This window comes from Prionailurus viverrinus, chromosome A2 (genome assembly GCF_022837055.1).
Source record: "Prionailurus viverrinus isolate Anna chromosome A2, UM_Priviv_1.0, whole genome shotgun sequence".
In the NCBI taxonomy this organism is placed as follows: Eukaryota; Metazoa; Chordata; class Mammalia; order Carnivora; family Felidae; genus Prionailurus; species Prionailurus viverrinus.
Window position 1 is genome coordinate 29,592,341 of NC_062562.1, and position 27,324 is coordinate 29,619,664.

At 42.7% G+C, this 27,324-nt stretch overlaps 1 protein-coding gene across 13 annotated transcripts in view; it reads right to left on the reverse strand.

The window, feature by feature from the left end:
• Positions 1–27,324, reverse strand: part of CADPS (calcium dependent secretion activator) — a 483,782-nt gene that overhangs the window by 256,796 nt on the left and 199,662 nt on the right. For all 13 annotated transcript variants that reach the window (XM_047847306.1, XM_047847316.1, XM_047847337.1 and 10 more), the window contains one exon: positions 12,228–12,308. In XM_047847306.1, coding sequence (XP_047703262.1) covers positions 12,228–12,308 — 81 coding nt within the window. The remainder of the gene's footprint in view (positions 1–12,227; positions 12,309–27,324) is intronic.

Below are 27,324 nucleotides of genomic sequence, written 5' to 3' on the forward strand. Positions count from 1 at the left end.
CCACGGCAGTGACCGTTCCACTATGACCAGTCAATGTGGACTGTGTGTTGGTGGGCATGGGGTGAAGTACAGGGAGTGATGAAGAAGGGAAGGCGTGTTAAATGAGAGAAAGAAGGTCTTGGTCAATAATTAGTAAAAGTCAGCATGACGCACATTAGAAGGTGCTTTGGGCATAGGTATGATATCTTCCAGGATTGGCTTCTTTCCCCAAAACCGTCTTTAAGTGGTTTGGCATTACTTCCTCAGCTTTTATGAATTAGATGGACTTCCCTTCAGTTAACGAACTTCAGAGGCTCTCCTCGGCATTTAGATTTTTGCTTGGACTCAGATTTTCCTGTGCGGTTAGCTACCTGCCAAGGTCAGAGTCAGGGAGATGTTCCCCACACACATTCTTTCAGGTAGAAAAATCAAACTAAACCCTAGTGCGTCTGGACACTGTATTAACCTCATGACTCAGGGTGAATGCCAGGTACAAACAATTAATTTGTAAGCTGGGGGGTAGTATCATTCTCTGGTAGAAGAAGAATCCATTTTTATCTGATTTTTGACAATGCGTGCAGCAGAACTTTTCCAAGAGGGAAATATTTGGATAGTGTTTCCTTCCTGGGGGCACAGTCTCATCAATGTTTGCAGCAGGACCATGGTATGAGATGGTAATTTTGTTCTGTGGAGAATAGGGGTTTAAATAGCAACTCCACATTTAAGTGATAGTTTGAAAAACCAATGCTGTTTCACTCCCACACCTCTTCCATGAATACTATAAAAACTGTATTATTGATTGTATATAATTAGCTCACGAAGTCTGGAATTTTACCTCAAAATGTGGCCAAAAGAATTGGCAAATATCACAGGACCGCTAATGCCACAATCTGTCTGTTTAAGCTCCAATGTCAACTTCTGACGACACAATTTAAATAACGTAGACTTAATTCCTAGGTGAAATTTGGGGACATTTTAATATCACCATGAGAGGATTTGGGAAAATGTTTGAACAGGGATTAAGAAGCCTTTTCTACCACATTTAAAAAAAAATGCATTCAGATCTCCTCATGGAACTTTTAAGGCAGCATGTCTGATGTTCACAGTGACAGCTCCAGCAGCCATCTCTGGTGATTTGTGGGACGTTAGTGTGACTGATTCGACAGATTACAGTGTAGGGTTGCGGTGGAGGAAAACTTCCCTGTATTGCCTCCCTTCTCTTCTAGGAAGAAAGAACACACATAAGCCTTTTGTACGCGTGTGACAATGACAATGCTGCCAGCAGAAACACCGGGGTCCTTACCACCTCTTTTCCAGAGTCCAACGAAATCAAAGCAAAAGGATACAGAACTCCAGGAGCCAGTTCTGCCTGACGCTCTTGCTTCGTTTGGCCTTCTGGATAAACTGAAGGAAATCTAGAGTAAAGTTTAGTGGAAAGAGAAGGTAGTTGACTTGAGGGACAACCAGTCCTGTCCTGGTGTAACTAGCTTCCTGCCTGTCATATGACTACTAAAAACAAAACAAACAGACATGATACTTGGAATTAGAGCACTCAACTTTCTACTTATGAACTAAGTGACCTTGGGCACATCACTTAAACTCTTCCATGTGCTGAACTGGGGAGAATCACTGAAACTCCCAGTATTGTAACTGATCTAAATGAGAGTTCACATGAAAATGTACAGCCAGTGTGCAAAGCATTTAATGAAGGCTGAATGAGCAGAGAGAGAGAGAGAGGCTAGGATGAGGTAAGGTAAAGGCCTGGTTGAAAGGCATCTTGGATCTTCGCAAAGATTGGGGTGATGGAAAAAATGAGGATCTGTATTGGTGAAGGCATTTTTTTTTTTTATTGAAGCGTAGTTGACATACAATATTCTATTAGCTTCAGGTATACAACATAGTGATCCAACATTTATATACATTACGAAGGGATCACCGAATCAATCTATCATCTGTCACCATACGAGGTTATTACAATGTTATTACAATATGTGCTGTACATTCACCCTCATGTTTTATTTATAACTGGAAATTTGAACCTTTAAATTCCTTTCCCCTATTTTCCTCTCCCAGCAATCACCAGATTGTTCCCTGTATCCATGAATCTGTTTCTGTTTTGTTTTTTTGTTTTTGCGATTCCACACATATGTGACATCATCATATGGTGTTTGTCACTGAGCATAATACTCTCTAGGTCCATCCATGTTGTCGCAAATGGAAAGATCTCATTCCTTTTTAGGGCTGAGTAACATTCCATTTTGTATGTGTGTGTATACATACATATATATGCATACATATACATGTATGTATACACACAATATACACACATGTATATATATACAATATATGTACACTACACACATATACCATATCTTCTTTATCTGTTCATCTACCAGTGGACACTTGGGTTGCTTCCTTACCTTGCCTATTGTAAATAATGCTGCAGTAAACATAGAGGTGCCTATATCTTTTCAAATTAGTGTTTTTGTTTTCTTCAGGTAAATAATTACCCAGAGGTGGAATTGTTGGATTGCATCATAGTTGCATTTTTATTGTTCTGAGTAACCTCCATACTGTTTCCCATAGTGGCTTGACCATTTGCCACCTACAGGACACAAGGGTACTCTTTACCCCACATCCTCATCAACGCTTTTATTTCTTGTCTTTTTGGTGATAGCCATTCTAACAGAGAGGTGATACCTCATTGTAATTTTGAATTGTCTTTCCCTGATGCTTAGTGATGTTGAGAATCTTTTCATGTGTCTGTTAGCCATCTGTGTGTCTTCTTTGGAGAAATGTCTATGCAGGTCCCTCTACCAGTTTTGTAGTTGGGTTGTTTGATTTTTTGATATTGAGCTGTGTGAATTTTTAAAAAATATATTTTGGATATTAACCCATTATCGATTCTATCATTCACAAAGATCTTCTCCCATTCAGTATGTTGTCTTTTTGTTTTATTGATGGTTTCCTTTACTATGCAAAAGGTTTTTTAGCTTGATGTACTCCCATTTATTTATTTTTGCTTTTGTTGCCCGTGCTTGAGGAGTCAGATCCAAAAAAATATTGCTTAAAATGATGTCCAAGAGCCTTCTGCCTATGTTTTCTTCTAGTTTTATGGTTTCCAGTCTTACATTTAAGTCTTTATCCATTTTGAATTTGCTGTTCTATATGGTATAAGAAAGTGGCTCAGGTTCATTCTACTCATTAACTATCCAGTTTTCCCAGCACCATTTATTGAAGAGACTGTCTCTTCTCCATTGTATATGCTTGTCTCTTTGGTTAAAGACTAAATGACCATAAAAGTGCGGGGTTATTCTTGGACAATCTATACTGTTTCATTGATCCACTGTGTGTGGTTTCATGCCATACTGCTTTGGTTTCTGTAGCATTTTAGTATAGTTTGAGATCAAGGAGCGTGATACCTCCAGCTGTTTTCTTCTTCTCAAGACAGCTTTAGCTATTTGAGGTCTTTGTGGTTCCATACAAATTTTAGGATTATTTGTTCTAGTTTTGTGAAAAATACTATAGGTGTTTTGATAGGTATTGCACTGAATGTGTAGACTGCTTTGGGTAGTATGGACATTTAAACAATATTAGCTCTTCCACTCCATGAGCAAAGAATACCTTTCCATTTATTTGTGCCTATCTTTCATCAATGTCTTATAGTTTTCAAAGCAACAGGTTTTTCACCTCCTTGACTAAATTTATTCTTAGGTATTCTATTCTTTCTGTTGCAATTGTAAATGGGATTGTTTCCTTAATTTCTCTTTCGGTTAGTTTATTATGTGTGTATAGAAATGCAACAAGTTTAGGCATATTAATTTTGTATCCTGCAACTTACTGAATTCATTTATTACTTCTAAGTTTTTTGGTGGAGTCTTAAGGGTTTCTACACACAGTACTATGTCATCAGCAAATAGTAGCAGTTTTACTTCTTCTTTCCCAATCTGGATGTTTTTTATTTGTTTTTCTTGTCAGATTTCTGTGACTAAGACTTCCAATACTATGTTGAATAAAAATGGTGAGAGTGGACATCACTGTCTTGTTCCTGATCTTAGAGGAAAATTTTTCAGCTTTTCACCACTGAATAGGATGTTAGCTGTAGGTTTGTTATATATGGCTTTTATCATATTGAGATATATTCCCTCTGTACCCATTTTTTGAGTGTTTTAATCACAAATGGATATTGAATTTCATTCAATGCTTTTTCTGCATCTATTGAAATGATAATATAGTTGTTCCCTTCTTTTGGTCAGTGTGATATATCACATTCATTGATCTGCAGATACTGAATCATCCTTGCATCCCTGGAATACATCCCATTTGATCACGCTATATGGTCCTTTTACTGTACTATTAAATTCAGGTTGCTCATACTTTGTTGAGGACTTTTGTATCTATGTTCATCAGGCATAATGGCCTGTTATTTTCTGTTTTTGTGGTATCTTTGGTTTTGATATCAGGGGACTGCTAGTCTCACAGAAAGAGTTATGAAGCATTCCTTTCTCCTCAGCTTTTTGGAGTAGTTTGAGAAGGGTAGGTATTAACTCTTCTTTAAATATTTGGTAGAATTCACCTGTAAACCATCTGGTCCTGGAGTTTTGTCTTGGGAGTCATTTGATTACTGATTCAATTTCATAAATAACAATCAGTATATTCAGATTTTCTATTTCTTCTTGATTCAGTCTGGGAAGATTGCATGTTTATAAGAATTTATCCCTTTCTTCTAGGTTGTCCCATTTGTTGGTACATAATCGTCTGTAGTAATCTCTAATTATCCTTATTATTTCTGTGGGTTCAGTCGGAGCTTCTCCTCTTTCATTTCTGACTTTGTTTGGTCCCTCTCTCTTTTTTCTTGATGAATCTGGCTAAAGGTTGTCCATTTTCTTTATTTCCTCAAAGAACTAGCTCTTAGTTTCATTGATCTTTTCTATTGTTTTGTTTTAGTTTCTACTTCATTTGTTTCTAATCGATTTTTATTATCTCCTTCCTTCTATTAACTCTGGACTTTGTTCTTTATCTAGTTTCTTTAGGTGTTACAGTTGGATTGTTTATTTGAAAATTTTCTTGTTTCTTGAGGTGGGTCTCTATCAGTATAAACTTCTCTCTTAGAGCTGCTTTTGCTGTGGTCCATAGATTTTGTACTGTTGTGTTTCCATTTTTATTTGTTTCAAGGTATTTTAAATTTCTTCATTCACCCACAGGTTGTTTGGTAGCATGTTGTTTAGCCTCTATGTGTTTGTGTTTTTTAGTTTTCTTATAGTTGGTCTTGAGTTTCATACCATTGTGGTCAGAAAAGATACTTGATGTAATTTCTTAAAATTTTTTTTTTTTTTTCAACGTTTATTTATTTTTGGGACAGAGAGAGACAGAGCATGAACGGGGGAGGGGCAGAGAGAGAGGGAGACACAGAATCGGAGACAGGCTCCAGGCTCCGAGCCATCAGCCCAGAGCCCGACGCGGGGCTCGAACTCACGGACCGCGAGATCGTGACCTGGCTGAAGTCGGACGCTTAACCGACTGCGCCACCCAGGCGCCCCACTTGATGTAATTTCAATCTTAAATTTATTGAGACGTGTTTTGTGGCCTAACATATCACCTCTCTTGGAAAATGTTCCATGTATCCTTGAGAAGAATGTATATTCTGTTTTTGGAGTGGAATGCTTTGTATTCATCTATTAAGTCCATCTGATCTGAGGTATTTTTTAAGGTCAGTGTTTCCTTATTGGCTTTCTGTCTGGATGATCTCTCCATTGAGATAAGTGGGATGTTGATCTCCTACTATTATTGTATTACTGTGTTTCTCCCTTTATGTCTGTAAATGTTTGCTTTATGTATTTAGGTGCCTCTATGTTGGGTGCACAATTATTTATAAGTGTTATATTCTCTTGTATTGATCCCTGTATTATTAGGTAATGCCCTTCTTTGTCTCTTTGTTAAAACAAAGAGACTTTGTTTTAAAGTCTCTTTTGTCTGATATAATTATTGCTACACCAACTTTCTTTTCCTTTTCTTTTGCATGAAATATCTTTTTTCCATCCTTACATTTTCAGTCTGTGTTTGTGTTTAGATCTGGAGTGAGTCTCTTGTAGGCAGCATATAGATGGGTCTTGTTTTTCTATCCATTCAGCTACCATATGTCTTTTGATCACAACATTTAGTCCTTTTACATTTAAAGTAATTACTGATAGATATGTACTTATCGCCGTTTTGTTGATGGTTTTCTGGTTGTTTTTGTAGCTCTTCTCTCTTCCTGTCTTCTTCTCTTGCTCTCTTCCCTTGTGATTTGGTGACTTTCCTTATTGTTATACTTGGATTCCTTTCTCTTCATTTTTGTGTCTACTATAGATATTTGGTTTGTGGTTACCATGAAGTTCATATATAACATCCTACATATATGGCACTCTATTTTAAGTTGATGGTTGCTTAAGTTCAAGCACATTCTAAAAGTACAACATCTCCTCCTTCCCCCATTTATGTTTTTCACATAATATTATACATCTTAATATTTTGTGTATCCTGGATTAACAATTGTAGGTCTGGACAATGTTATTACTTTTCTCTTTTCACCATACTCGCTATGCAGGTGGTTCATCCACTACTTTTACTACACGTTTACCTTTACCAGTGAGATTTTTTCTTTCATAATTTTCTTACTTCTATTTATAAACTTTCTTTTCCATTTAAAGAAATCTCTTTAACACTTCTTGTAACGGGCTGGTTTGGTGTTGATGAACTCCTTTAGCTTTTACTTGCCTGGGAAACTCCTTACCTCTTCTTCAATTCTGAGTAATAATCATACTGGGTAGACTATTCTTGATTATAATTCTTTTTCTTTCAGCACTTTGAATATATTATGCCACTCCCTTTTGGTCTGTAAAGTTTCTGCTGAAAAATCAGCTATGGTCTTATGGGGGTTCCCTTGTATGTAACTAGTTGTTTTCCTATTGATGATTTTAAGATCCTCTCTTTGTCTTTAACTGTTGACACTGATTATAATGTGTCTTGATGTGTGTCTCTTTGGGTTCATCTTCTTTGGGACTCTCTCTGATTTCTGGACCTGGATGCCTGTTTCCTTTGTTGGATAGGGAAGTTTTCAGCCATTGTTTCTTCAGATAGGTTTTATGTCCCTTTCTTTCTCTCTTTTCCTTCTGAGATCCCATAATATGAATGGTAGTACACTTGATGTTATCTTGGAGGTCCCTTAAATTATTAATGTTTTTCAAATTCTTTTTTCTTTTTGCTGTTCTGATTGGGTGATTTGCACTACCCTATCTTCCAGGTCGTTGATCCATCCCTCTGCATCATCTTGTCTGCTGCTAAGTCCCTTTGGTGTATTTTTCATTTCAGTCATTATATTCTTCAGCTCTGATGGATTTTTTTATATTTTCTATCACTTTGTTGAAGTTCTGGCAATGTGCATCCATTCTTCTCCTAAGCTGGGTGAGCATCTGTATGACCATTACTTTGAACTCTTTATCTGGTAGATTGCTTATGTCCATTTCATCTAGTTCTTTTTCTGAGGTTTTGTCTTATTCTTTCAGTTGGAACATATTCTTCTGTCTCCTCATTATGCTCAATTCTCTGTTTATTTCTATCTCTTAGATCAGTTATGCTTCCCAGTCTTGAAAGAGTGGCTTTATGCAGAATGTGTCATATGGAGCCCCGTGCAAACTCCCCTAGTCATTTGAGATAGGTGCCCTGGGGGTGGGGGTAAGTCTATACTCTCCTGCTGTGACTGGGCGACAACCCACTGTTGTGCATCTGATCTGAAGTACTGGCTGTCGGCCTAGCTGTCGGTAAAGCCTGGCTCGAGGGCTGCAGGTGTGTTGGTGGGTGGAATTATTGTCCTTTTGGCTGTGAAGTCCTGCTGAGGTGCAGGGTTGTACGGGGCTCTCAGTGGGGCACATCCCCTGACATAGCAGTCTGGAGGGAGGATTCCAAATTGCTGCCTACCAGCACCAGGATTAGCACAGCAGAACGAAACAGGAAAATTGGCTGCAGCCAGTGTCTCCATCCCCAGGGAGAGGCTTAGATGTCTCCTGCCTCACTGTCTGATGTTCCAGGATTAACAAGTGGGTCTCCTTCACCTGTGGTCTACGTGCTTATCAATCTCATGCATTTTGTACTGATTGCTGGGTTGAGTGAGTCTGTATGTAAGCCCTTTAATAGCAGTTTCGCTTTCTCTACAGTTCTATAGTTTTCCTGAGTGAATTCCCTGTTGGTTTTCAAAGCCTGGTGTTTTGGGGGCCTATCTACGGGTTGGGGTTCCTGATGTGGAGCTCAAATCTCTTGCTCCTCAGTGATACTTTCTACATGGCTGAGATTCTTCTGATTTGAGTGACATGCCGCACCTAGGGAGTGGTTTCTTCCTTAGTGAGACTGTATCTCTGCCCCGTCTACCTGTGTTAGTGCTGTCCCTTGTTGTGGGGGCTCTGCTCATCCAATTTCTAGGCTCTCTTCAGAGGGGACAATTCCACATACAGTTGTAGATTTGTTGTGTCTGTGGGAGGAGGTGAGCTCAGGATCTTCCTACGCCACCATCTTGCCTGTCCCCTATCCAGGAATTTCTGGTTATGATATTTACAGGAGCTGATGTTCAGCCATATGGGTTGAATTGCACACTCTCACTAAAATTCACTGTGATGCCAGAAATAGAAAAATCAGGGTATGCTAAAAAAAAAAAAAAGATAAGCAGGGGTGCTTTGCTGGAATATCCCTTCACGAACTAGTCAATATCTAAAATCTCGATATTTTGTTTTAATTTTTGGCAGATATTGTTCAATTTTCCTCTGTATTAGCCAGCCTAGTTTAGGCAAAAAGAGAATTTATATTTCTCGGAACCCAACTAAACTGAGGGAAAAGCAGTTACACAGCTGAGGCTCAAGAATAAGTGTAACCAAGGGCTTGAACATCCTGGGAATCTCAGTATATTCCCTGTCTCCGTCTCTCTCCGTATGTTGACTTCATTCTTTCATCTTCTTTTCCCTAATGGAAGAATTGAACATGGCTGTAGACATCTTTCTAGCATGAGAAGACCCAGCCCTATTGGCCCACAGCCCACATTCCCCAGGGAAGTAGTTCATTGGTTTAGTTGCATCAGGGATCCATTGATGGACCAACCAGAATATGGTCATGGCAGGCTGGGAACTGTGATTGGTTCCATGTGAGTAAAGAATGCATTTCCAGGACTAATTCGTTGTGGCAAGGAGACCATTCCATGAATAAACGATGAAGAAGAAGACAGTCCATTTCTACAAGAACAGGAGATATTGGTGGGCAGACTCACTCATAGAAATCCTCAATACCCTAAATGTTTGGGGGATACTCCATATACTTTGAAATTATTCTCCATTCTCTATAAATAATGACCAAGATAGATTTACTTTAATTGCCTATTTCATTGTCTAAGAAAGTCTAGTTCTAAGTTGTCAATAATACCCTACTTGGGATCAGAATATCTAGTAGTATGGGCTGGGGAGAGAGTTCTTGGACCTACTGTTTTTCATAGATGAGGAATTTGGCTCACTAGATAACAGTTGTTCATGGTCTTTTAAAAACTGAAATTAGCTTACACTAGGTTCTTAAATTATCACGTGAAGCCTCAAAATAAACAACTAAAATAAAGGTGCCATGGCCTTGTTTTTGAAGTGTGTGTGTGTGTGTGTGTGTGTGTGTATGTGTGTGTGTGTGTGTGTAATTTTCTTCAAATGAGATGAAGACTTAGTAGTTTGGTATGTAATAGGCTAAGAATGGACCAAATGACCTCTATATTCAGCATAATCTGCTGAGGAGACACTGAGTTTACAAAAGTAAATTCTGAAGCTTTATTGATGTTTTTTCTCTCATTAGGCAGGGTTTTCCAACATAAGAGCCTTTTACGCTACCTTTCGGCAAATCCATAACTGCATCTTATTTTTTTTTTTAATTTTTTTTTCAACGTTTATTTATTTTTGGGACAGAGAGAGACAGAGCATGAACGGGGGAGGGGCAGAGAGAGAGGGAGACACAGAATCGGAAACAGGCTCCAGGCTCTGAGCCATCAGCCCAGAGCCCGACGCGGGGCTCGAACTCACGGACCGCGAGATCGTGACCTGGCTGAAGTCAGACGCTTAACTGACTGCGCCACCCAGGCGCCCCGACTGCATCTTATTTTTATCTGACAGACTGACGCTACTATAAACTTTGAAGATGTCCAAAAACAAAATGCAAAATATTTCAATAAAGCTGCTTAAGCCCAAATGGAGATTTTCGAGCTTTTTGGAATCTCATTTTGGTTTCTCTTCCAGTAGAAGTCCTTTCCATGTGTCCAAAATCCTCAGACATTTTTCTTAATATTTTATTTTCATTTTTGAGAGAGACAGAGTACGGGGGGTGGGAGGGGCAGAGAGAGAGAGCAAGACACAGAATCCGAAGCAGGCTCCAGGCTCTGAGCTGTCAGCACAGAGCCCGATGCGGGGCCCAAACTCGTGAATGGTGAGATCATGACCTGAGCCAAAGCTGGATGCTTAACTGACCGAGCCACCCAGGTGCCCCTAGACACTTCTTTCCATAGACAAAAAGGGTAAAAGCCAGGCTCTACTAATTGGCATCCACCTAACCATCCCCACAGCCTCCTACCCTCACAGAGACATATGCCCTGTGGTTACCAGAGGAACAAGTAGGATACCATTGTTTAAAATTTTGATATTTTACTCTTCATGGGTTTTTGCATTAACTATGCTTTAAAAATATTTCATTAAAATGGTATTTACCATGCTTACTGCACTTGTGGCCCCCCACGTTTAAATTTTGTAGCTTACGTGAGTACCAGGCTCACCCTTGTCCCAGCCCTCGTATTTAGACAGACTTGAATTAAGGTTCCAGGGTAGTGCCTTAACCAGTACCTATCCTGCTCAGTCTTGATTTTCCCACCTCTAAAACAAAAATGATAACTGAAATATACTTAGGGGCTGTTTTAAGGGTTAAATGAGATGTACATGTAAAGCATTTAGTATGCTTGAAACAGCACTCAATGAATTCTACTAACATTACTACTGTCACTAATAACACAAATGACAGCAACAGCGATAATAGTGGATAACTTTCAGGTTCATAGACATCAATAGTTAAGACATAATCCCAACTCTAGAGAAACCCTGTCTACCAGGAGACTCAGAAATGTAAAAAAAATAGTCACCATTCAATGAACTGTTACAATAAAGGTCTAAATGTGGTGTGAGGCCTCTCTCCGAGAGAGAGGAGAACTAGCTAAGCTCTCAGAGAAGGGGTTTTAAGTTGAGCACCAAAGGCTGAGTAAGAGGGTTTGCTAAAAGGAGAAGAAAAGAAAGGTCACTCTGGTGGGTGCACAGTCATCGAGGCGAGAAAGGGCCTGCTGGACCACTCCGAGGGAGACAGTCTCTGTAGCTGAAATGGGGGGTTCTGATGGGAAAGTTGTGGGAGGTGAGTCTAACAAGAAAGGATCTAGTCTGTTGATGAAGAGCCTGGAATATCATTCTGAAGAGATTAGATTTTGTTCTGGGGGCAGTGAAGGATTCTACTGAAGGATTCCAAGGCTCTGTTTGTGAGATGTTCATGCGTGAGGTTGAGAATGGCAACCGTGTGGAGGACAGACTGGAGAGGGCAGGAGTAGAGCCAGGGATACCCACAAGGAGACTATCGTGAGATCTGGGCATGAGGATGAGGGCTTGAATCAAAGCACTAGCCGAGGTGCTGGAAAGCAGTCAAGAGATCTGACCCACATTTTGGAGGTAGAATCAATGAGCTGGGCAGCTGACTGCGTGTGGGGTGTTATGGGCAGGAAGGAGGAACTGAGAACACCTAGGAAGTCCCATCTGTAGTAACTGATAGAGAACACGTGACGAGGAGCCATTGCAGGTATGCGTACACGGTGGGAAGAAGAAGAAGAAAAGGAGCTAGATTTTGAACGCATTTAACTTGGAATGCAGGGGACTATCCAAGAAGAAATGTTCTCAATAGACAGTTGGAAACATAAGGCAAAAGGAAAAGGAAAGGTGGAAAAGGGAAGGTGGGGCTTGAATATTGACTGGAACATAGAAAACATACATGCTATCTGGGAGAATTGCCCTGAGAAAGGAGGAATGAGGGCTCAGTCAAGTGATTGTCCTCATCTTCCTTCCTCTCTGCTTCTCACTTTTATCTTTCCATGGACCTTAATAAAAATCAGTGTGCTTCCTGTGTGGAACTTTGGCCTGATCCCCCAGCAAATGTCCCCAAAGCTTCCTTACCCTGGCTATTTGGTCTGCCATTTGGAGACGTCCATCCAGCTCTCGTCTGATCTGGGCTGCTTGCTCATCTGGATTGTCCAGCTGCACAAAAGCACAAACATGGGAGATGTTCAGTTTAGATCGCAAAAGCCAATAAACTTGTGACTTTGCATTTTACACGCCCCAATCTCCGTCCCCATAGACACATTTCACTAAAAGTTAAGAATTCTGTAACAAACAAATCCAATTTGAGTGAAGTCTTAAATGAAATCCTTGCAGGCAGAGCATCACGTGGTAGACAGTTGCTAGGAAAGACAAGAGAATGAGTTTGCACAAGAATCACTTGAGAACTGCTGGGCAGGAGTGCTTCCAATGAGGGCCCAATAGCACCTCTGTTTTGGTCCAATGAAGAAAGTGTTTACATGACAGACATACAAAGAAGGAGACAGTAAAATAACTATTAGAAATGTGTGGAGCAGACATAGTGCCTATCTGTAGCGCCTCCATGGCATATATCCCACAGCTGTCCCACCCCCAGACCGTGGGAGATTAATCAATCATTGCGTTCCTTCTTTTGAGCCCTGAGACTTCCTCAGCTAGTACTCCAGATGGCCACTATCACGGAGTCGGTGTTGACATCTAAGTTGAAATCTATCCTAGTCTTCCCTGGAGTTGGAGGTTTTAGGACATAAGATTCAGCATAACTAAGCAGAAATAAACTTGGACAACTCCCTAACTTCTCTGGTTTTCCCACCTATAGAATGAAGGGGTTGGTTACATAATCGCCATTCTTACCACATCTGTCTGTGAATCTATGAAAGAGGTTGGTAAGCATTTCTGTAAAGGCCATATAGTTAATCCTTCAGGCTTTGAGAGTCATAAGATCTCTGTTGCAATGACTCAGGTCTTCGAAACAAATGTGAAAACAGACATCGTCAATCCATAAATGAATGAGCATTTCTGTCTTCCAATAAAACTTTATGTGCAACCGTAGGTGGTAGGCCATAGTTGTTGATCTTTGCTCTACGAATTATGTTTCTGTCATTCAAAAAACATCTTCTTTCACTGAAACACACACACACACACACACACACACACACACACACACAGGAATATTACTAAGCCATAAAAAAATGAAACCTTGACATTAGCAACTAGATGGAACTGGGAGATGTAGTATGCTAACCAAAATAAGTCAGTTAGAGAAAGACAAATACCATGTAATTTCAGTCATATGTGGAATGTAAGAAACAAAACAAATGAGCAAAGGGAAAAAAGTAAAAAGAGAGAGGCAAACTAGGAAATGGACCCTTAACTATAGAGAACTGAGGGTTATCAGAGGGGGGGGGCATGGGCACCAAAAAATTAAGGTTTTCTACTTATTTCCAGGTAAGCCTACAATTATCCTTCAAACTGTAATTGAGTCTGTTTTGTTCAGTGATTTATGACTAATTTTATTCACAGAAAAGTGTAATAAAGAGGGAACAGTGACATTCAAATAGGATTTATTCCTCTTTATAGTACATATTAACTCACAAAAAAAAGTAGCTTAGGAAGTATCTGAATTTTCTAAGTCCCTTAGCTTTATTAGAAAAAGAATTTTTAATGTTTATTTATTTTTGAGAGAGAGAGAGAGAGAGAAAGAGAACGAGCAGGGAGGGGCAGAGCAAGGGGGAAGACACAGAATCCGAAGCAGGCTCTAGGCTCTGGGCTGTCAGCACAGAGCCGGATGCAGGGTTCGAACTCACGAACTGTAAGATCATGACCTGAGCTGAAGTCAGATGCTTAACTGACTGAGCCACCCAGGCGCCCCTAAGTCCCTTTCCTTTAAAAGCCATTTTTATTTAGAAATTTTAAAATAAAAACCCAGATCCATGCTTAAAAAAAAAAAAAAGAAAGAAAGAATCTCATCTATGGTACAAAATGGCATAGAAAATAAGTTATTTTTAATATGATGTAAACAAGAACACTAAAAAAATTATGGTCATACTTTTGAAGCATTGTGCATAGTCTTTTTTGGTTGTTTTATAAAACACATAAAATCCATCTAGTTTTATGCATTTTTATCACCTTATTCAATTCATGAGTTGCCTTACCTTCTCCTTTCCACAGTTTTGAGGAGCAGGACTATTTCCTAGATCATAAAGACTGGATGACAACTTTTGGCCATCTATTCTTTTTTTTTATTATTTATTAAAAAAAAGGTTTTTTTTTAAAAAAATGTTTTTACTTATCTTTGAAGGAGAGAGAGACAGAGCATGACTGGGGGAGGAGTAGAGAGAGAGGGAAACACAGAATCCAAAGCAGTCTCCAGGCTCTGAGCTGTCAGCAGAGAGCCCGACGCGGGGCTCGAACGTACGAACTGTGAGATCATGACCTGAGCCAAAGTCGGATGCCCAACCGACTGAGCCACCCAGGCACCCCTAGCCATCTATTCTAAAAGTGTTCTGCTGAACAACAATCCTATCAAAGAGAGTTTAATAAGGGTTCCAGAAGGCCTCCAAAAGAACGGTCAGTTGAATTTGGCAAATGGTACGTCAAAATGCACAAAATCTCTGAGAAGTTCTGCAGTAGGGAAATCTGCTAGACTGTGACCAACTTAAATGTTTTTAAATTGACACTAAAATGTTTGTTTTTTGCACAGTACAGTGCCCAGAGAACGAACTGGAAAACCTGTTCCACATGCATATGAAGAGAACCACAGGAAAGCAGTTACATGCTATCCAGGAGCCCATCCATTACAACTTTCCAATAGGTGCGCATGGGAAACACAGTATCTTCCATGTTGTTTTTAAGCTCTAAGGAGCTGCTTTTATTCTACTCCCTTGGGAACCCAACCCTTCTTCAGCTCCAGGTACAAATCCACTGGGAACATTCAGAAATGTTTTGTTCAAATACACAGGCAGACCAAACGTCTGCCTTCTTCACTGAGAAACAGCAGAATGATTTGGTTAGAAGATAAAGTTGGGAATTCTGTCAGAAGATACGGTGTTCACAGAGATAGAAATGAAAAAGAGAAAACACATCCTATAGAGCCGTCCCTATTACTAAATTTTGCAGAGACATCTGGCCCTCATCAAACGTTAACTAGAGACAGCAGAGAATGTCATCAATGAAGACAAGCCGGCTAGGTCTACTCTAGGCTTCATTCATTAATTCATGGGTTCTTTCATTTACTCATTCATTTATCAGATTTTTATGGAATGTCTTGATATGCCAACAGTGGAATACAGAAAGGAACAAGGCAGACTTAGTTGGTGCCTCCATGGAGCTTAAATCTAGCAAGGACAGACAAGGTTATTTGTACATTTTGGGCACAAAAGAGAGAAGACTAGCACTTACTGATGCCTAAGTCAAGCCCTGGTATCCTATAACCTATATTTCAGTGTTTTCTAAAGGGTCTCAAGAAATAGATATTAATATGCATTCTTCCAGGAGAAGGAGTCTGGGGTCAGGAAGTGCTGCTCCCTCCTGGAACCGTATAATACATGATTAAGATTCTGAGCAATTCTAGGGTCGCCTGAGCGGCTCAGGTGGCTAAGTGTCCAGGTAAGCGTCTGACTCTTCATTTTGGCTCAGGTCGTGATCTCACCGTTCATGAGTTTGATCCCTGTGTCGGGCTCTGTGCTGACAGTGCTTGGGATTCTCTCTCTCTCTTCCTCTCTCTCTGCCCCCCCCCCGCCCGCCCCACCCCCCACTCATTCTCTCTCAAAATAAAAATAAACTAAGAATAAAAGAGATTCTGAGCAATTACTAGAATAAATAAGCCTATTGAACTGCATGCAATTTGTCTTTTACTCAATTATTTGATTGAAAAGTATTCCACGGTGCAGTTTGTGAAAGAGCTTTAGGAGATTGGTACCACTATTACCCCCTGTTACAGATGAGGAAACTGAATCTCAGTAAGGTTCAGGAACTTGCTGTAGTTCACAAAGCGGGTCAAGTGGTAGGATCCATTAGAAATGGAGTCTGTCTTGCCTCAAACTGAAGCTCTTTTGCTCTGCCTTATGTTGGTTTCCTTCTTTTTTTTTAAATTTTTTTTAACGTTTTTATTTATTTTTGAGACAGAGAGAGACAGAGCATGAATGGGGGAGGGGCAGAGAGAGAAGGAGACACAGAATCGGAAGCAGGCTCCAGGATCTGAGCCATCAGCCCAGAGCCCGACGCAGGGCTCGAACTCACGGACCGTGAGATTGTGACCTGAGCTGAAGTCGGATGTTTAACCGACTGAGCCACCAAGGCGCCCCAGTTGGTTTCCTTCTTAAGTGCCTTGTTTGGTTTCCTAATTGGTTCTGACAATTAACTAACTTGGCGGCCTCATTTCTGTTCCTTGTATACATGGGACAGTTTACCACACTGAGCCACCACTGTGGGGCAGAGAAATGTCTACCCTTCGTCCGCTGTCACAACTGGCTGATTTATGCCAGGGAGGCTATAGCAGTGCCAGGGCCCTCTTGAAGAAATGAGAGCAATGGATGTGTCCTTATCCTGGCTCTGCCCCTCAGGAGCTGTGTGACCTTAAGCAAGTGACTCAACCTCTCTGTGCTTCAGGCCTTTTCATCTGAATAATCAGTGTAATAAACTACCTAAGGTTGTCGTAAGGATTCACTGAGACAGTGGATATAAAGTGCTTAGCCCAGTGCCCGGCATGCAGTTTCCTGAACGAATCTTCAGGAAACGGTGGCTGCTGTTTGTGTTATTAAAGAAGCCCACGGTGGCTGTATTTCTGATATGGGCCACAGTGGGGCGTCAAAGATTCAGACAAGAATGTACCAGACGGGACAGTGTCCCTCTGTGGTGTGGATATAGGGATTTGCTCTGATAGTCTGCACCGTGGAAAGGAAGGGTTCAGAGGCTCCCACCTCTTAACAAATTTCCCTGGCTTCCCAGGGCCGCTAACGTTCTCTGGGGTCAAATCCCTTTGCTCTGTTAGATTTTAATTAGGAGAGTGACCGGAAGGCAGACACGGCTGCCCAACAGCTAATGATCCCAAGGTGGGGGATGGAAAAGGAAATGCAGCCAAAGTCCCCTCAAACAGCCTGGTATAAGAGAGAACGCCATCCTCAATCGAGGAGCTTGACAGCCCTACCAGATGAAACCCAAAAATACAGAGAGAAATCAAGTAATCACCTTTCCAAGTGCCCGAAAGAAAAAAACCCGAGAGTGAGCTTCCATGGAAACAACGTTCTGTTTACTGCACTGGCCTTTTCCACCAAGGGAAGGAAAGATCGGCTGGCCAACCAGGCCAAGGGCAAACCTTGCCGCTGACAGCTCATTAGGGTTAAAATATGTACATGTGTATGAAGGCTCTTTACCTAATTAGACGAATAATCTTCCTACTAGCAGAGGTCAAGCAGAGGCAGCGTGGTGGCTGTTAGGATTTGCCTGCCAAGCGAAGGGACTGTTTCCCTGAACTTTTCTCTTCAAGGGATGGGGAGCTGGGCTCAGCAGTGCCCATGTGCTCACAGGTGATCACCTAAGCCATCAGTTCAAGCCCATCCCAAGGCCTGGGTTTCTCTGCAGCTCATGCTGTGCCCCTTCAGTAAATGCAGAGACAAGAACTCAGACCAGCGTGGCTGTCGGTCGGCCCGGTTTACACCCGCAGGGAGAGCACGCGGCAGAGGACGCAGGCCTGAGAACAGGGCAGAGGGAGGTCTGTGCCCAGCTATCCCACTCCCTGGTTCCACGACCTTGTCAGGTTTCTGAATCTCCGAGCCTCAGTGTCCTCAACTGCTAAGTGGGGATCAGTTTCATCTTGCGAGGCTACTGAAAGGACTAAATGGGACAACAGGTGGCACGTTTTGAGAGAAGTCAGGCAGACCTGGGTCCAAATCCCGGCTTTGTAATTTCCTTCCTCAAAGGGATCGAACAAGTGACTGGACCTAAGCCTCGGTTTCCTATTTGTAAACTGGGGTAAGATACCTACCCCAGTGTGTTCTTAGGGTTCAATGAGATGGTATGTGCCAAGCACCTAGCATGGTGCAGGCACACAGTAGGCCCTATAGTTTAGCAAAGAGTTTCTAGAATTGTCCCGATTCTAGGGAGGGCACACATCAGATGTCAATTCCTCTCCTGGCCTGTTGTGATTTATGACAGAAACCAGACACAGGGGTGGGGGAGCCCTTGGAGTGAACGAGGAGCCTGTGTTCTGGTCCTCAATGTGCCCTTAGCTGGGGGGCTTTGGGCCCAAGTCATGACCCCTCTGTCCACAGTCCCTTCACCTGAGAAAGGACAAACCCTCGCTATTATGTCCCAGGGGTCTCTGCAAAGTCTAGACGAGCACTTGTCAAAGGTATATTCTGGGGACACTAGTCCCGCCGAGAAAGGGGTATGTGGCCAGTTAGAGTCGATGCCCCCTCTCCCCTTCCTGGATCGCTGCATGACACATCAGTGAGAAGGTACACTCGGGTGGCCCTACATTTCCCAATCCTATCCCACCCTGTGTGTAAGTCATTTAAACGCCCAGCGGCACATTTTGGGATAGTCTCTCCGAAGCAATTCTCCCATGCGTTTCATTTTTTTCATGTCCGTGGACACGTCCAGCTGTTCTGGAGGGAGGAGACAGGGAGGAAGCTACGTCACTATGCACGTGGATCTATATGTCAGTTACGAGGAACCCACCTGGGAACACTGATCTCTGCGACAATGGAGAAATCATCACTGGGCTGAGGCTTGGAGCCTCCTCATTAGCCCCACAGGCCCTGGAAGATCGGCCTTGACCGTGTGCCTGGGAGACATCTCTGGGTATCACCTTTCCCTAGGGTTGCCTGCATTCTTTGGGCTCACACATTTGGGGGCAAGTCCGACTCTGGAGTGTTCCAATCCCATCATTATTACCGCCGCCAGGCAGTCTCCAGTCAAGCAAGAAGCAGACATGATTCACATATGCGGAAAATTTAAACGGAAACAGGCGGATTACTTCATGCGTTATTTGAATAATTGTTCTACTTTCTGGAAAAATCTGTGGTATTCTGCCTCAGAATGAATGGACCAACTCAGCCTCAGGACGACAGTGAAGATGATCCAGCACTGTGGCTGCAAGGAGCATTAGGGATGATGAAGTAAGTTCAGGAGGAGGTGTAGGCCCTGCTGAGCTCTGTGGCCCATCGGACATCACATCACCCCCCTCAGGCACAGGCCTCTGGGCTCCTCACTGAGGCCTCTGGGAGGGGTTGTTTTCTCTGCTGCCAGGTGCTTGCATGTTTCCCACACCCGGAGCATTCTCCCCTGTCTCCTCCTTGACTCGTAACCGGTTCTTCCTCTCCATCCTTCAGCTTTGCAGCAAACTCTTCTCTGACCCCTCCAGACTTGGTGGGTTTCTCCTGCCAAGTTCTCCTAGCACGACGCACCTCTCCTTTTATTAGCATGTTTCACAGCTGTAATTTCACCTGCACTCACGTGACGCTGGGATGTCTACCTACTACACTGTTAAGCAACTTGAGGGCAGGGACGCGTGTGACTTTGCTTACCTCTGCGTCCCCAGCACCTCGCACGGTGCTGAACACACAGGGGCCTCTGATACTTGCCCGACCAAGTTAATTAACTATGACCCAAAGAGGGAAAGTGACCTGCCCAGAAGTCGCACCATCATCAGCGAGGGAGCTGGGACCAGGTTCCCAACCTGCTAACTTCTAGCTTGCTTGCTGCTTAGTGACTGTGTCCTGGGAAGTGCCATGCTCCGCAGAAACAGGGAAAGACTGAACTTTGCTAGCCTGTCAACCCGTTTACAGTCCTAATGAAGCATCCTTGATTCCGGGCTTTGGGGTCCACCTGTCACTGGTGACAGGGAGTGCAAGCCAGAGGCTGACCTGGCGTCCCTGGATCCATTTCCCTGGTTTCCTCTCCACTTCTGGCCCCTTGGTTCCTAGGGATTAGTGTCTGAGCAGGAGGCTGCCAAGAGCTACTGCAGAGGAGGGCGGAGGCAGCTCCCTGTAAAGTACTCCTGTCAGCTGGCACGGCCCTCCTTTTCTCCACAGCCCCGTGTTTTTTTATCCTTCTTCACAAACTGCTCCAGCAAATGCCGCCCTCCTGGCACACTGCAGTCTGGAAAGTTACAGCCAGGACAGTTCCCCTCCAGGGGACGTGGGTGCCCAAGCTCCTGTCTCAAGAATGTACTGAGGTTGGGACTGTGGCTACAGCACTGTGCTCAGGGCCTGCCTGCCACCTCCGAGCTCCTTTCCCGTCAACCTGTCTCCCCCTCGTCCACCTCCGACGGGGCTGGAGAACGTGGGCAGCAAGCATTCCCTCCCTACTGTCCAGGTTCAAATCCTGACCCTTCCACTTGGAGGCTGGTCTGTGCTGAACACATTATGAGACCTCGCTGAGCCTTAACTTTAGTTTTCAACTCCTGGGACTTGTAGCAGAATGCCTGGCACACGGTCACTTTCAGAAAATCTCAGCAGCTCATTAAAAAAAAAAGGTGGGGAGCGCCTGGGGGGCTCAGTCGATTAACTGTCTGACTTGATTTCAGCTCAGGCCGTGATCTCACGGCTTGTGGGTTTGAGTCCCCTGTCGGGCTCTCTGATGACAGCACGGAGCCTGTGTGGGATTCTCTCTCTTCCCGTCTCTCTTTCTCTCCCCGACTTGTGCATGCGCCCCCCACACCTCAAAAATAAATAAACATTAAAAGAAAAAAAGGAAAATCTCAGCAGCGATTACTACTGCTCTAGCCTGCACATCTCATCCTTACACCAATTCTGATTCTAATAACACAAATGGCATGACAGGTTTTCCCTGCTTTGAGTAAAGAAACCAAGTTTCAAAAGATTAAGTAGTTTGCCAGTTGTTTCAGAGATAATTGGCCCTTCGCAGAGGGGACAGGCTTAGAAAATAGGGCATAGATTTTAGAATCAGAAAACCTGAAGATCAAATCCAACCTCTGTCACATACTCACTGTGTGACCAGCCCAGGGCACTCAACCTCTCTGAGCACCTGTACCCGCAGCTGTAAAGCCAATACCCTCAGAGGACTATTGTAGCGATGATCATAAGAGACATTTTCGCACTGTAGGGGTTCAACACATTGCAGGTTTATTGTTCTATTTTTATTCCTGGGGGTGGCTCTCATGCAGTCTGCAGGCTTGCCTCTGATCTGTCTTTACTAGCGCTCTGTTCCAGGGTTATTTCTAGAGAAAACGTGAAATTTGGTGTCCTGTGCATACTCAATGACGTTCCGTTTTTATAAAAATCACCCAAGGAGATAGTACCTCATTTGCGAAGAGTTAAAATAAGATCGTTAGTGCCTTTCATTAGCATGCCTTACTTCCTCTCCAAGAGAAGACCTTGCGAAGGGTCAAAGTTCCCATCTGAGGATGTACTTCTCTTTGACTGCAAATGCAGGGTTCAGCTCCTAGAGCTGGCCAGCCAGTAAGAACATCCTCTGCATTTGAGTCACCACTTTTATGTCTTTGCTGGCTTTGGGCAACGCCGTAAATATAACACAATAGCTCCAAAATGCAGTAATTCTCTGAACGAGCACCAAAGAAATACATAAAAATACCCCAAACAGAAAACCAATCTATTCCTTTATGATCTTGCAGGGTTCTACCAGTCTTGTCCCATAATCCCCCAGGCCTGGAATGACCTCCTCTCTCCTTTCTATTTCAAATCGGACATGTCGTTCAGGGTCTGGTTTCAGATCTGCTTCCTTCAGGGAAGCCTTCCTTGATTACTTTCACCATGTAGCAGCTTGGCTTTCCAGGTATCATTAGCTGGTCCAGTATCTAAACCCTCTGTTTGACACAGGTCTCAGATTTCCCTTCCCCACCAGAAGAGCTGTAGGCCACAGAGATCGGGGACCCAGGAACCGGAAACAGTCAGATCTGGGTTCAAATCTTTGCTCTGCCACTTACCAGCTCTGTGACACTGGAAGATATATGGAACTCTCTCTGTCTGAGGCCTCTTCTGCAAAGTGCGAGTCCTAATAGTGCCAACAGCAGAGGCTTGTAATGAGAATGAAAACCAGTACTTGGAAAGCACTTAGCATGATCCCTCGGAGAGGAGGCGGGTCTGCAAGTTCAAGGCTAATAATTCAGTACTCTTGAGGCCAGACACTGGTTTTATCCAGCATGAGGGACACAGCTGTGTTTTTTATGGATCCTCTTAATAACCTTCACAGCTGGGGCTGGGAGATGGTCCGCTTCACCTGCACTATGCTAAGGACACAGGGAACTGAAGCCATTCACAGAAGAGTGGGGCACGTTCTTCCCGGGGGGACCCGTGGCAGCTGGAGGCCAGGGTATTTTGTGAAGCAGGTGGTTTTGTGAGGAGAGGATGTGTGGAACTAGGTTGGTTTATCCCTTCATAATTGTGCAGTCCCCTTCTAAATATATCTTGACTCTGTCTATTCTGTTTACCTACTTCCTTAGGCCAGGTTGCCATTGTCCCCATCCTGGATCGCTGACCTGTTTACTTGCATCCTCTCTGACATGGCAGTTCTCAGTCCTCCCTGCACATTGGAATCCCCTGGGGGAGATGAAAGGAAATCCTGATATCCAGGCTGCAATCGAACCAGCTAAATCAGACCTTTGGGTTGGGCCTGGGCATCAGTATTTTATTTTTTTTTAAATCTCCATGTGATTCCAAAGTGTAGCAAGAACTGAGAACTTCTCTACCAAGGGCCAATGGTTCTGTAACTATGGTGCACGTGAGAATCAACCAGAGAACCTGTTAAAACAGAGTCGTAGGGGGGACACCTGGGTGGCTCAGTCGGTTAAACGTCAGATTCTTGGTTTCAGCTCCAGTTACAATCTCATGGTTTGTGAGATCGAGCCCCGCATCAGGCTCTGCGCTGACAACACAGAGCCTGCTTGGGATTCTCTCCCCTCTCTCGGTACCACCTCCCCAACTCGTGTGCATGCTCTTTCTTTCTCTGTCTCTCAAAATAAATAAAAACTTTAAAAAAGAGAGAGAGAGAGACTTGCTGTCATAAAAAAAAAAAAAAAAGAAAAGAAAAACAGAGTCATAGGGCTCTTCCCCAGAGAGTTTTGATTCAGTAGGCGTGGGGCGAAGGCCAAGAATGTGCCTCGGTGATGAGAGCAAGGACTGAATCCCTGATCCCCATTGGCATCCTGCTCCTGCTTAAGACCTGTCAGGAATGCTCCCTTTTCCTTGGCAGTAGGAGTCTGAGGTCCTTCTCAAAGCCTAGGGAGTTACTGCCATCTGGTTCCTGCACAGCTCTCCAGCCTTATCAGCCAACACTGGGTCTTGCCCTCCAGGCTTGAGTCTTTCTATGCTGCTTCTTTTAGGTTCTTGAACATGACCTATTCTTTCATGGCCCCAGGCTGCTGCACATGCTTTCCCTTCTCTGCTATCTTTGTCTGGCTAACACTAACCCAGGTTTCAATATCCATGTTGCTTCCTTAGAAGCCTTTTTGTTCCTAGGCAAAGTCACTTCCTCTAGGATCCCACAGCATTAGGACTTTCTCTTTTATTGCTTCTATCACATTTGCATTATTTGCTCCATGCTATGTTCTCTGCAAGACTATAAATGCCTCCAGGGCAGAGACCTTATCTTATGTTATTCCCTATAAGGTTTGCAGTGGCTGATGTTTGGTAGGTGAGCGAGGAATATTTGCAGAACTAAATCTGAGATGGACCTAATAATATCTACTGGGCAAGGTTGGGTTTTTCTTCTTAATTCATTAATTTATTTACATCCAAATTAGTATACAGTGCAACAATGAATTCAGGAGTAGATTCCTTAATGCCCCTTACCCATTTAGCCCATTCCCCCTCCCACAATCCCTCTGATAACCCTCTCTTTGCTCCCTGTATTTGAAAGTCTCTTATGTTCTGCCCCCCTCCCCGTTTTTATATTATTTGGGGGCAAGGTTGTTTTGATCAGTTTCTAAGAAAAGTTTGTCCAGGCACTTAGTGTGGTTTCTGATACTTAATAGGTGCTCAAATCATGACGTAAAGAGAAATCTGAGTGCAAATGGTTTAGATTTATTAAATTCTTGTTGAACGTGTAACTGAAATTAAGTATTTAAGAGTAGAAGGGGTGGAGAATAATGGACGAAAATGTGGTGAATGATTGAGGTGGGATTAAACTGTGGGAGCCTGTCTCCTCATCTAGGAAATGGAATATTAATATTCAACTCACCATTTAAAACATTTTCATTCAACGCTTGCTTTGTACCAGACATTGTGGTTTGAGCTGTCAGAGTAGGACAGGCACAGACCTTGCCCTCTATGAGCTTATGGTCCACAGGAGACCTAACAGATACTGAATCCTGAGTACACCCTGTGGCCTGGCACCATATCAAGTATGTCATTCACTGTCTTGTTTAATTGTGAGATACGTATTACCATTACAATCATCACCACTTTAGAGATGAGGAAACTGAGGCTCAGAAGGATTAAAGTAACATCTCTGAAAAGGGGTAGAGCTGGGATATAGATTCAATTCTGTCTGAATCTAGATTGTCAGTTTTTAAACAGTTCACTGTTGGGGCACCTGGTGGCTCATTCGGTTGAGTGTCCGACTTCGGCTCAGGTCATGACCTTGCAGTCTGTGAGTTCGAGCCCTGCGTCGGGCTGTGTGCTGACAGCTCAGAGCCTGGAGCCTGCTTCAGATTCTGTGTCTCCTTCTCTCTGCCCCTCCACCTCCTCCTCCTCCTTCTTCCCTCTCTCTCTCAAAAAGGAATAAACATTAAAAAAATTTTTTTAAACAGTTCACTATTGTAACATTTGGTGGGCGTAACCTTAAAAAAAAAGGGTTATTTTTCAAAATTGGTAAAGTATAGCACGAATGTAAGTTATTATTTTTGTCATTAGCCGTGAATTTAGTTTTTACTAATGCCTGAACTTCTGCCGAGGCAGCTAATTTGATGGAAAATGGTCACTTTTTCAAAACGAGTCATAGAAGATTTGACATAAATATTATAGGAAATAAAATGCCCTTTAGACTGTTAAATAATTTTGATATCACACTGTTGAGTCATGGTGGAAAGCAACTTATAACTGGCGAACACAATGAAATCAGCAGGAAATCCAGAGAACATCCAATGAGGTCTAAAGTACCTACACGCACTAATAAAAGTGAATGTTTTTGCTAAAAATGCTCACTCTTTATTTTAAGAGGAAGCGAGTTTCATTTTCAAATATTGACAAGGTAGTATCAAAGTTACTCACAAGGACAAAAGAAAATCAAATTTTCCAGCTTCTGCAATTATGGTTTTAGTGAATGCGTATGTTCATGCAGGTGAGTGTACGTGCGTGTATGTATAATAGAGATCTTGAGCCGCAGAAAACATTCAGAGCTGTAAGTCATAGAGTAGCTCGTGTCAATTAAAATTGAGGCAAAGCAGCATAATTTCTAGGGTACATGGGAACTGTCACATACAGCTCTGTTTCCTTTGAGTGGCATGTCACAAATATAAGACGTACTTAATTTCTAGTCCCAGCCTGATCATTCACAAGTAGGAATTGGGTCTATTCACGAATCTACCCACATATATCATTATCTCATTTTGCCTGCCCTCAAGAGTGTGTCTACCGTGGTGACACCATTGTTTAAAGCCAAAAATATTTATAAAAAGTGTGTTTCACCTTGATGAACACCTGTCAAAGGAACAGTTAGTTCCTGGTGTCAGATTCATAATCAAGCAGATATATTTTCTATTAGTTATTTTAAAAGTATCAGTGGGCAAGAGGAGGGGGCAGTATTAAAAAAGAGTGAGGTTCCCAGGGCCACTGGGTGGACCAGTCAGTTGAGTGTCCGACTTCGGCTCAGGTCATGATCCTATGGTTCGCGAGTTCAAGCCCCATATTGTTGTCAGGGCAGAGCCTGCTTCAGATCCTCTGTCCTCCTCTCTCTACCCCTCCCCCACTTGCACTCTTTCAAAAATAAATAAACATTAAAAAAAAGAGTAACAAAATGGATGAAAGACCTCAATGTAAGACAGGAAGCCATCAAAATCCTTGAGGAGAAAGCAGGCAAAAACCTCTTTGACCTCGGCCGCAGCAACTTCTTACTCAACATGTCCCCGGAGGCCAGGGAAACAAAAGCAAAAATGAACTATTGGGACCTCATCAAAATAAAAAGCTTCTGCACAGCAAAGGAAACAATCAGCAAAACTAAAAGGCAACTGACGGAATAAGAAAAGATATTTGCAAACGACATATCAGATATGGGGTTAGTATCCAAAAATCTATAAAGAACTAATCAAACTCGGGGCGCCTGGGTGGCGCAGTCGGTTAAGCGTCCGACTTCAGCCAGGTCACGATCTCGCGGTCCGGGAGTTCGAGCCCCGCGTCGGGCTCTGGGCTGATGGCTCAGAGCCTGGAGCCAGTTTCCGATTCTGTGTCTCCCTCTCTCTCTGCCCCTCCCCCGTTCATGCTCTGTCTCTCTCTGTCCCAAAAATAAATAAATGTTGAAAAAAAAAATTAAAAAAAAAAAAAAAAAAAAAGAACTAATCAAACTCAACACCCAAAAAACAAATAATCCAGTAAAGAAATGGGCAAAAGACATGAATAGACACTTCTCCAAACAAGACATCCAGATGGCCGACACATGAAGAAATGCTCAACATCACTCATCATCTGGGAAATACAAGTCAAAACCACAATAAGATCCCACCTCACACCTGTCAGAATGGCAAACATTAACAACTCAGGCAACAGATGTTGGTGAGGATGCGGAGAGACAGGATCTCTTTTGCACTGCTGGTGGGAATGCAAACCCCTGGTGCAGCCACTCTGGAAAACAGTATGGAGGTTCCTCAAAAAATTAAAAATAGAACTACCCTACGACCCAGCAATGGCACTACTAGGTATTTACCCAAGGGATACAGACAGGAATGCTGTTTCGAAGGGGGCACATGCACCCCAAGGTTTATAGCAGCACTGTCGACAATAGTCAAAGTATGGAAAGAGCCCAAATGTCCATCGATGGATGAATGGATAAAGAAGATGTTGTATATATTTACAAAGGAGTATTAATTTGGAAATCAAAAAGAATGAAATCTTGCCATTTGCAACTACGTGGATGGAACTGGAGGGTATTATGCTAAGCGAAATTAGTCAGAGAAAGACAAATATCATATGACTTCACTCATATGAGGCCTTAAAGAGACAAAACAGATGAACATAAGGGAAGGGAAGCAAAAATAGTATAA